We start from the raw sequence: 12018 nt of genomic DNA on the forward strand, positions 1-12018 counted from the left end.
GTCTGACATTTCTTAAAGATTGAAGAACTGGAGGAACAGTGCAATGAAATAAATAAAGAGAAGGAAAGAAATGCACAGCTGAGTAGACGTCTCCAGGAACTGGAAACAGAACTTCAGGACAAAGAGCTGGTAAGTGCCCTGAACCCAGAAATGACATGCTTTAGAGTTTGAGTGGGTCAGTCTGCTTCTTACTTGGGATGTAGATTTTTGGGCTGGCTCACCTCCAGCCAGAAGCAGCCCAATGTCTCAGGGTGTTGCCTGTTTCTAGTTTTTTCATGTACAGCTCCTTAGCAACAGTTTGATAGAGTTCCTCAGTCTCAGTTTCATGATGTATTTTGCACTGTGACAGCATACTTTAATTTGGCAGTGGTTAACAAACATGATACTTTTATATACAACACTTTACCTCTAACAGAAGAGCTCAAGTGGTGATACTTGTTGCCCAAAGCCAGACAGATGTATGCTGAGAACAGTTTTGTTTGCCAGTCCCCATCCCTGAATTCACACAGACATAAGCACCATCATTAAAAAAACATCATTTACAAAATCACATGGCATTTGTGTGACAAGTCCTGTTTCTTTTTCCAGGTGGCTCGTAGTCTTCAGCTTTGCCATTTTACAGTCTCCCTCTGATCTCAGGACTAATGCCAAAAGTGAGAAATTCGGATTCATTTAGAGGAGTACCCTGATTTGTCCTTTTGACATACAGGGTGTCCCATTTTTCTAAGGAGAATGATACTGATGGCTTGGAGCCCCTGAACAGTGGTGAAAATAATGGGATCCTTGGTTTTTTCCTTCATTACAGTGACCAAATGCTCTGTGCTGGATGAAGAGAAAAACTGTCTACAGGTGCAGTGAAGTTTGCCATGTGCCATTGCAGCATCTCTGCTGGTGCTCTTAAAAGCAGTGCTGTTAAAGGGTTTTAAGATAGCACAAGGAAATAGTTTAGGGAGATGGATTTTGATGCACTGTTATGAATATAATCTTTTCAGACCCATATTTCAAAGGAAAATGTCATGCTTTTTTCCCAACCTTTCTGTGGTAATAGCATGTATAATAACCCTTATACTCTGCTAATGTTTTTCTTCAAGATTCATATTTTTACGGTACCAAATGAACCAGAAAATTGATTGACTTGTGAACATTACATACCTGTCTTCCATTTACACTGACAATATACTAACTTGTTTTCAGACTGCATACTCACATTAGCAGGTTCTTCATTAGGTCTAAACCACTCATAAGTAACCTTTTCATGGTCTGCAATTCAAACCAGCATGAAGCCTGCTCATGGACATTGCTGTGCAAGAAGAGATGCTGATATCCTCTTCATGTAGGAAATGAGAAATGTAGAGACATGTAAAGACATGGGAATCAGGACAGAGCTATCTAGTGGAATATTGATATTTTTTTATATATATAATGTGCCATATACTATATAGAGAGCGTGTGCGTATATATATACACACGCACACACTGTAATGTACTATATATAGTAAGTATTAGAGTATAGTAGTTATATATATAGTAAGCATATATAGTATAATAAAATTATATTTTGAGATGTAAGCTCCCTGGCATTATTTATGAATATACAGATATATATGCTTGGGGTAATGGGCACAACTGAAACGCAGGAAGTTCCATCTGAATATGAGGAAGAACTTTTTAACTCTGAAGGTGGCAGAGCACTGGAACAGGCTGCCCACAGAGGTTGTGGAGACTTCTTCTCTGGAGATATTAACAAGCCGCCTGGACATGACCCTGTGCAACCTGTGCTAGGTGACCTTGCATTAGCATGGGTTGGACTACGTGATCTCCAGAGGTGCCTTCCAACTCCAACCATTCTGTGATTAAGTGATGTATTTTGGAATGCAGACGTGCTATTTTGATTGTTTTACATCCACATACTTTGCAGAATACAATAAAATATGCAAAGCCATTTCATAGTCTCAAATTTCCACTATGTTTTAAATTGAAGCTTGCACTAATATGTTTCTTTTTCTTTATATTTTCAAAGGAACTGGAAGAGCTCCGAAAGCAAGGTGAAATTATACCACAGCTAATGTCAGAATGTGAATCTGTATCTCAACAATTACAGGTACAGTTAAGCAATTAAATTAATTTTAAAATAGTTGATATATTTACTTTTTCATAAATATATGCTTTTATCTGTTCAGACCTCAGTGTTTGGAGGCAAAAGAGCTCTAGTTTGTAAAATGTTAATTACATGCAAAATATACCATGCCCTTCTCAGCACAGGAGTAGGTAAATAGCTCCATTTCTTTGCCTTGCTGTTCGCAGAAATTCGTTTGCCTGGGATTGTATTGCATCTGTCTCCAGCAGATTCCAGGCTATCCTGTATCCCATATTTCTGCTGGTCTGGGCTTGTGGAGCCACACGACAGCCATGTGTGTCGAGCAGCACACCAAGGCCTGCGGCTGATTGCCGCAGTGGCACCAGGGAAGGCTTTTTGGAAAGAAACAGATGAGCATAGTTGCACATAACCAGGGAAGGAAGTTCACCTGAGGATGCATTTACATGCTGTGTCATTCCTTGCCAGCATCACCTAGCTCGCTGTGGCTTTGTTTTGCACATGTAGCTGCTCTGCTGGGAGGTGCTCAGGCAGATGGGAGCTCACTGGGCTGCTGGAGCCCTGCCCAGGCAGTGGCTGGGCTTTGGGCACCACTTGTTAAAGTCGGGGCTTGTGCAAATGCAATAAATCGTTAAATGAAAGGAGAACAAATATAAGCAGTATCTCATCAATGAAGTAAAATTCAATCAAACAAATAAGCCATCATTCTGATAATCTAAATGCTCTAAAATCATTTAGAAGGCTGCTGAGGAGTGCAGATACTGATATTGTAAAAACATGAATTCTGTTTGGTTCAGGATGGTAACATATGTCATCTATGGCTTTTGATGAGAATATGTGCTTACGTGTAAGCAATAGGAGAACAATAGGCAGAACAGCTAAAGAGAGGGGAAAATAATTGAATGAGGTGCAAGGGAGGTGTTACGTGCCTGCCCTGTTCCTTGCACGAGTGCTCACAGAGTGGAACTTTAAAAAAATGCCAGTAAATCCGAAGGTGCTGAATAAAGCAATATTATTCTTCAGACAGTATTTTCTAAGCTTGTTTTTCAGTGTTAAACCACCATAGATAATTCTTTATATAATTGGTGGCACAGTGTCTAATTCTGCAACTGTAGCAATGACAGAAATATATGCATGATTTAAATCCAGCTGAATTTTAAGATATCGACCAAGTGACAAAATCTGATGCAAAGCATCTTTTCCAGTTAATCTGTGGCCATTCCTGCGTGGGCTTTCTTTCCTTTTCATCTGACTAGCACGTCACTTGCTCTTGTTAATCAGTTTGCAGAAGTTGAAGCAAACTTTTGCAGCCCAGCTGTCATTTGTTGCTTTACCCTATGAAATGCTGTTCATCCTTCTTCTCTATGATTCATCGTATTGTCTCTTTTGTCTTTAAGGCTGCTGAGAAAAAGAACAAAGATCTTGAAGAGAAAGTCAGAACACTAAGGACAGAAGTCGAAGAAAGCAAACATAGGCAGACCAACCTTAAAACTGAATTAAAGAATTTTTTAGATGTACTAGATGGGAAGATAGATGAATTACATGATTTCCGACAAGGACTGTCTAAACTTGGGGTTGACAATTAGATGGCAATAGATTTTTTTTTGTAATCTAGGGTCTGGATGTTTGATGTTTTGTTGATCCCAAACGTGTGTTTTACAAAATATAACTAGAATGTTCCACTTGTTTGCATTGGTTTTGTACATAGAGGCTGAAAATTTGCTGTGGGGGTTTTGGGATTATTTTTTTCATTTGTTTGTTTATTTTCCAAACCAATCATGCTGCTCACTGAATTTCGTTGAGATTAGAAACTTCATATATTGCTGCTCTGGCTTTGTGGGGTTGGGAACAGGTAGACGGTTCCGTCTCAGGAATCTGGAACTAGATCTACCTTAAAATGAATATGCAGTTAGTTGTTGCAGGGAAATTTATATCTTTCTTAAGGGCTGTTGCAACCATAGAAACAGAAAACTAGTCTTTTTCTTGTCCGGACTGTCGGCACTCCTAGCAACATCAACTTTTATTCCTTGGTGGAGCAGAGAGAAGATTAGCTGGAGCTCCTGCAGTGTGTAAAATGTGCCTGTGATGAGCTGCAGTCAAGTGAACTGCTTCACACAGATATCAGTATCTTTAGGGACCATGTCAATCAGGCCTGATTCACCAAAAAAGAGATCCAGTGGATATCAGATAACCTCCGATACAGGTTGCATGTGCTTGCCTGGACCCGTACAGCACAATGTCAATGACACAGAAATGTATTTCAGCTCTTCAAGTCAAGCATCTTTCTTACCCAGTAGGCAAGGACAGCTTCTCTTGCTTGGCAAGGCCATCTCTCTTTGGCCTTCAGTTTTGAACCCATATAGTTCCATCTCTATGTGCATCTTTGAAAAATGCCCACCTGAGTCTTGGGACCAGATACGTATTTTAGAAGGTGATATGTTGCTGGTTTCCACACAGGGTGCATACACCTCTGTGCAACTTGATCACTGTTGATTAACTTCTGCAGTAGTGAAGGAGACATTGCTCTGAAAAGCAATATAAGGTTTCTTGAAGGTGTTGCTCAGAAGCACGTTTCTGCCCAGGAGGCTGGCAGGGTCATGACCACATGAAATCAAAATCGTTTCTGATGATTTCTGACTTCTCACCTTGTGTGTCTTTGACAGTGGGGTGGGAACTGGTCACCAAGTTAGACTGTCCAAAAAAACCCCACCACAACCCAAACAGCAGAAATGCTGTTGTATGCTCAAGCTGGTTATTCAGCAGCTCTAAGTATGTGTTGAGGAATGCAAGGTCATACGCTGAGCTTCCAATGAGAAGGAAGTTCACTTCATCACAGAGAGGGATGTAAAAAGAGACAGAGAGGAGAATTCAGCCCAAATTTTGCTCTTGCCCCTACGACTGCCTTCAGCTTCTTTCTCTTCTTTCTCCATAAACTGGTTTGAAGTTTACATGGGATCTGAGCTAATTCAGGAAAGAACTTTTGTTTATGCAACATTATTATTTGCTTAATTCAGGTGAAAGCTTGGTTAAGCACTGTGTTAGTGCATTCCAGCAGTGATTGATATAAAATGGTCATGCTTTACTTAGGGACTTTTATCTTTTCTCAGCACATCTCAATTATAAAAGTGACCTTTAAAAGAAAGGTGAGTTATTATGAAACATGCATTGAATATCTTTTGTACATGGATATATAATCCCCATGCTGGAGGCAGGTTCTGTCTGCAATTGTCCCTTCAATTTTTATCTGTTAACTGTTGCATTACCTTCAATCACTGTTTTTTAGACTGGACAACTTTGTGTATTTTTGCCTTTATTCCTTTTAAACAATGATGTGAAGCCAGGACCTTTCAGAACCATTGTGACCACTTAAGTCTCTTTTAAAAAAACTGTTGTAGGCTGTTGATATTTAAAAATAAAAATACAAATAAAATTAAACCCAGGTACATAGCATGTAGGCCTGTGAAAATTAGCCTTTGCCGATACGGAAGATTCAACAGTTGCATAACGTGGGGTTAGATCAGACTTCTCAACATTGAAAATGACATCAGAAACTGTGTGTGGTTGTGTACAAGTAATCTGCATTTTTAGGTTTTTTTTATTTGATAGCAAGTCAGACAGACACCACCATTTAACAGGAAGTTAATGGTTCGGCTTCTCCTCTCCTTCCACGCTGCTTTAGAGTGAGTTCCTGAACTGCAGCTGGTCCCTACATCAGTTGGGAATCATGGGATAACACAACTAAGAGCTGCAAGCAATACAATTAGTCAGGGCCCTCCTCATCACAGTGGTTTATTGCTTTTGCGCTGAAGACCCTGCTCCATCTTCTGGCTCCTTTTTCTTGTTGAGCAGTCTTAGGGCTTCCTTCTTAGTTTTAATATAAAATATGATTTTTAACATGATCCTGGGTAGATGGGGTTAATCCAGATCTTTTTTCCACTTTAGTTGGGTCTATCTCAGATCCAGTTCATTAGGAATGTATTAAGCCACTCTTAAAATGCAAGAAAAGTGTTTCTATGGGACTGCATCAATTTAACAGATGGAGCTTAATGATGGTGCATTAAACCAGTGCATAGCTCTGACATGGGTGGTTATTTCTGGGTGCTTCGTGCCCACCAGAGGAACAGTGGGGGTGTCCTTAGAGAAATCTCTGCCCTGTCTCTTCTAGTTTTGTCCCAAATGTATGCTTTCCTTATCTGCTATTGCTGTGAAGCTGAGTTGTTAGGGATGCCTGTATACAGCTATATGCTGTGAGAAACTCCACCATCCAAGGTCTTGCTATAATTACCTTCTTTCTCTCTTTTTCCTTCCCAACAGCAGTAAGTTGAGAGCTTCTATGTATAATCACTTAAAAACCTCCCCCAAACTCCATCTCTTTTAACCTTTCCCCCTCTTTCACTGTATTTTTCCTCTTCTAAAGTGTGCTAGGAAGAGGCAGTGGGTGCTCTCAGGAGTGTTTGTTTGGACGCCAGCCTGGCCCCATCCCTGCCACAGACAGGAGCCCCATGTGCCTGCTGGGTGGGGACCATCAGTCTCACTGCTTATTCCTTGATGCTCTGTGGTGGCTCAGCAATAACCCCTGCGTGCCGAACTGTGACCCCCACACCGCTCCTCAGGGACTCAGCCCGATGTTGAAATGCCTCCTCCCTCCCAGCAGGAGCACCAAGGCAGCCAGCTTTCCCCCACCAAAATGCCTGCACCATCCTGTGGATGCATTTATTCCTCCTTTTGTGCCCGTCTCCATGGGCACCCCAAACCAGGAACTGCACTCAGCTGGCAGCCACCTGCCTAGAGGTGGCCCCAAACGCTGCTGGGGCCAAGAAATGCTCATCCTTGTCCAAGAGAGGGTCTGCAGAGCTTGGTTTTATTTGTTATTAAAATACGGTGCTGTGCAAACCCTGGTTTCCCCATGCCATCAGCAATGAAGTAGGTCATCACTCCATTTCCTTTGAGCCTGAGTGGAGGTGTCTTTATACAAGGTTGTATCTCACCTTGGGCAATCATGGGTTCTCTGTCTGGACACAGGTTTTTCCCTCCAAGTGGTTGATGGCAGGGTCTATCCTACCTCAGTTACATGGTCTTTTGTTAATAAGGGTCTTGTGCTTGGCACTTCCCGTGCCGATACCTGCCGGCCGCACCGCTGCAGATCCCACCTCGCTGCCCATCCTACCTGCCCAGCCCTGGTGGCAGTGACAAGCTGGTAGCTCTAGCAAGAAAAATCTCTGCTGGCCTCTTGTGACACTGAGTTAGAGGGTGTCTTACTGCCTTCCGGACTTTCCAGTGTGATGCTCCTTTGAGCTGGTGTTAGAGCTGCTGAATAATGGTGGGATGGTGGTTTTTTGGTGGCCAAAAAGAGAAACAAACAGGTCTACTTTGCATTAGCACAAAACCTAAAAATATTCGATGACATAAAAATACATGGAGGTAATTGTTTTCAAGGGAAAGAATGTTCTGTTAGATATGTTATTTCACATTTTGGAAAATGACCTTAGCCTCATTTTTGAATAAATTATTTCCAAATGAAAAACTGAAATGTTTTTTCACACCCCAAAATAAAGAGGTTAACCTTCTGCTCTTTTTCTATTTGGCTGGATCTTTATTTGCTGATTTTGACTCAACTTCACAAATAGTTTTTTGTTTGGTCTAAAAGTGCATTTTCAGCAAAGTTAGTACTTTTCAGTGTTCTTCTGTCTACATCTAATTGGTGTCTCCTTTACTGAGTGAGCTCACTGGAAGGAAACTGTCTTTTCTGTAAGAAATCCAGTGCCACCTCTCACTTTCTATATTCTAGCACTTGAAAGATGCCCTTTTAAAAATAGATTTACACTGGGTGCATCGGTGCCCAGAAAACAAATGTTATTTAGACATGCTTTTCTTCTAGAGAAACAACTGAATTTATTTTAATGTGAACGATTTAGGGTGAATGTTTTTTAAAGCTGCTCAAAGAATTAAGGAGGGTGTGAGGGGTTTCTGCTGTTCCCGCTGCTTTCCCTGCCACTGCCATCGCTTTAGAGGAGCATCAGCAAAAGGGTTTGTGGTGTTAAGGCAGGTGCTCACCCTGTGTTCATCCTGTAGCTTGTTGGGCTCAGGGAGCCCATGTCTCCCTCTCAGCAGGGCACACATTGTCTGTAGGTTTCTGCACTCTACACTGTGTAATTGTATTTTATTTTGCAAGTGTTCACTTTCTCCCTTATTAGTTTCTTTGGCTGCTTCATGAATGACAGGAGGAAAGCTCCCTGTTACTGCCACCTCGTACTGGTGGGAGTTTCTCAGCTACAAGACTGCTCTTAGGCTTTTCCAAATGCTTATCTCTGCAAAACCCTTCAAAGCATCAATGGCTTGTAAGGAATATAGTGCTGTCTTCCTGAGCCTACGGATTAACAAAGATAAAACTGCTATCAGGGTGAAATGCCCAGCTCTGCTCAGTGTGTGACTGATGCTCAATCTGAAGGGAAGGGGTGTGAGGACGGATCGTCAGCAGCAGCAGCTAATTTTGACAATCGTTTCAGCAGAAGCTTCAGTGAAAGATGTTCTCTGCCCACAAGCTGTGGATGTGCCAAAGGTCTAGGATGGCCACACTGACCTGTCAGCTCGCCCGCCTTTGTCTGGGCAGTTCTGGGCTTGTCAAGCCTGTCTATCAAAAAGTCCTCAGCATATCACAGATGTGGCAGTGTGAGGGATGGAAGGTGAATGCCCACACACAGAGCTGAGCAGCATGAGAGCATTGCAGCAATGCCCTGGTTTATGGTCAGCCACTTCCAGTCAAAAATAGGAAAAGCTATTGCCATCCTGTGCGGGCTCAGCGGCACCAGAGACCTTGCAGAAGGGCACATTCTCTTTCTAGAGGTCTGTGAGGCAGCGAGGACTCCCAGGCTGGGCTGGCATGTCTGGTTGTGGGCACCATTTAGCAACAGTAAGACAGAGAGCTAACCTAAGGTATTTTTTCTTTCCATGAATCGTGTTCAACAAGCACCTGTGTGTCAAGCAAAGCAATACGTATCCACAAGACATTTAATCCAGACACACCTCCAGACGGGGAGCCCCGGCTGGGTGGCACAGCCCGGCTGGGGATGCCATGCATGGAGTCCTGCACCCCAGGCACACAGCAGTACTTTAGGCTCAGTATTGGAATATAAACTTGGCAGTTAAATGAAGTTTGCATGTCTTAAATGCCGTTCTCTGTGGTAAACGATAAGGTACCAGAAGGGAAATACAGAGTCAAGAGGTGAATGATAAATGTGATGAAGGTGCTTCCCAAACGAGGGCTCTCCTACAGGCTGCGGGCAGAGCGGGTCCTGGCCGGGAGGGCTTTGCTTGCATCCCTGTGGGATGTTGGATGTCTAACCTGATGTCTAACCTGTTTGAATTTCTACTGTGTTTTGTCTTAGCTTTTCTTCTTTTTTTCCTTTTTTATTTTTGGTTTTGTTTTGGATTTTTTTTAATAGATAGCCTAAAGATAGTCTTCAGGTGAAGGTGCCTATACCTCCAGAAATTTTATATGCACGTTTTGAAATAGATTTCTTTTTCCTTTGTGGTCATTTACTTACCTAGTAATAATGGTACATACAAGAAAGGCACTTGAGAAAAAAACCTGTCTGCTGTTACATTTTGGTTTGGGGTATTTTTTTTGTATTTTAACACTGGTCAGCAATAATTATTTTAGCCATATACTAGCTAAAAAGACTGATATTGTAAGATTTGAGAACTCAGCTTCTAAGTTTGCAGTATGTTGATAAACTTGGGTATGTGACAAAGGAGCTATGCTCAATAAAAGAGTATTTTGCAGCATTTAGATGTTTTCATTTAATTGCCTAATAGTGATCATGAACGTAATATTCTATAAAACTCATCATGAATGACAAACAAAGCACTTCATTTTTAACATGAATATATCCCTTGTAGTTGAAAGTTCTGAGAGTGTTTAGTGTGGTCTGCTATACCCAAATATTTAGATTATTATGGAATTTTAGTACTAAACATAAACATACACCCTGTTTTTACTGTTTCAAGTAAAGTTTAGTGAATGACTGACAATTTGTTGATACACAACTGTGGGAAAACACTGCAGTGCTTTAAATGTATATTTTTATTTGGGTTTATTATACTTCTTAGTATATGGTTCAATAAAAACTGAAGTGTTTGCTACAGTTGGATAATCGTAAAAACATCTCTTACCTCGTCATTTTGTCTGCTGTGAAAAAGTAATTTCTTCTTTATTTTCTTTTTTTTTCAAATTGACCATAGACAGTCAATGTTAACATTTAGACTCCTAGTAGCAGTAAATGCTGGGTTTTATATATATAAAAGGAAAATTTGATTTTTTCTTTATGAACTTATTATATAACTTTGTGATTTTTATCTGATTTTATTGTAACATAAAGTTGTTTTATGTAAAAATATATAGTTTAAGTAAAATCTGTTGTCTCACTGTCTTCATTGACTTTGGAAAATGAACATCCTTGGGGCTGCAAATTTGAACTCAAGGTAATGCTGTCCTTTGATAAAAAAGGACCTGGTTTTGATCTATAAATCATATGGTATAGTGCCTTTGATAATCTTAAATTATCTTTTTCAGGAGGTGGAGCTTTAAAAGGTTTGTCTTGCTTCACTTTATACTGTTAGCACATCCGGGGGGGTGCAGGCTTGGGGTGGGTACATACATAACTAAACTGGAAAAGCAGCGTCTAGAAATATTTCGGCGTGAAATTGTGGGCTTGCAGCATGGTGACAGAGGGCTGTCGCTGGGAGAAGGCTTTTTGTTGCCCTGTTTGGGGGTGCTCATGACCAAAAACCCTCTTTTGATTCCTGTAACTGATGTAGCAGCCTCTGATGGCAGCTACATCAGAACTGGTATTTTCTGTGGAGGAACTATGTAGGACTCAGAAGTAGCCCTCTGTTGAAATGAGAGATGTTTCAACACCAATGTCCTGCATCAGCATAGAGCAGTTAATAAGAGCCCTCTCAGATGGGACTGTTTCGCAAGGCCCCTGCTGGGGTCCAGTGACACAGTCCACACTCAACAGTACATCCCTGCTGTGGAGTAACACTGAAGTCCATCTACAGATGGTACGTAATGATGCTCTTAGCATCATTGTATTTGTTGTACAGAAGCAGGGTTTGCTGTCTTTGCACCAAACCAGGCTTCCCCAAAGGAAATAAGAATGTTTGAAGACTTAAATGGCTGAGGCTCATCTTGCCTTTCTTACTCTGGGTTACAAGGCTGCAAATGTCGGCTTTGGGGTGAGCGAGAAACACATCTGCCCCTGACCTCTTATCAGAGCCCTTCTACTGGGAGCCATCAACAGCTCTGACAAGCAGTTCAGCATATTCTGGCAGTCCCTGAATGACCAGTAGCTATAAAAGCAGCTTACATGTACTCCAGTAAAATGCAGTAACAGTCTCTAATTCTTAGCAAAAAAAGCATTTATCTATTGGATTTGCATAATTATAAAGCTTAGTATATTAGAAGTACCTGTGTGTACATCCCATCACCTGCAGTTATCAGGAATAAGCCTCATTTTCCTGTTACCGAGCAAGCTGATGATCCCACAGTGTGCATTTCCATTCATCAGCGTTAGCACCTCTCTCCACTCATGCACAGGGAAGTGCCTCGTGCCACTGGTCACGGGGAGGTATCTGTTCAATACAGACACATCTGACACTTCTGTAGGCCAATCCCTCATTAAGTCCAGGATATATTTTTAGCACTGAGAAAGTCACTGGCCTGTGTGAGAGGCTGTTCCTCGCCAGCTGTTTGTAGTGCAGGTGACCAGCATTTCCAGAAGAAACAGCCTGGTCCAAGAGCCACAATGAATGATACTGACAGCAAGGAAATCTGCTGCTGCCTGCCTGTGATCCCTTAATTTTCACATTCAGTTGGATTTATATCAGGAAGCTCGGGGAGCCTCCTCAATGGGGTGTGTGCT

General features: G+C 41.6%; 1 protein-coding gene across 1 annotated transcript in view; it reads left to right on the plus strand.

Annotated features, from left to right (window-relative positions):
• The window catches only part of HOMER2 (homer scaffold protein 2), a 62756-nt gene extending 52249 nt beyond the window's left edge, over window positions 1–10507 (plus strand). The window contains exons 7-9 of the mRNA XM_030497292.1: window positions 19–129; window positions 2021–2101; window positions 3493–10507. Coding sequence (XP_030353152.1) covers window positions 19–129; window positions 2021–2101; window positions 3493–3681 — 381 coding nt within the window. The 3' untranslated portion in view covers window positions 3682–10507. The remainder of the gene's footprint in view (window positions 1–18; window positions 130–2020; window positions 2102–3492) is intronic.
• The last annotated feature ends 1511 nt before the right edge of the window (window positions 10508–12018 follow it).

The sequence above is a fragment of the Strigops habroptila genome, chromosome 9, assembly GCF_004027225.2.
Source record: "Strigops habroptila isolate Jane chromosome 9, bStrHab1.2.pri, whole genome shotgun sequence".
NCBI classification, from domain to species: Eukaryota; Metazoa; Chordata; class Aves; order Psittaciformes; family Psittacidae; genus Strigops; species Strigops habroptila.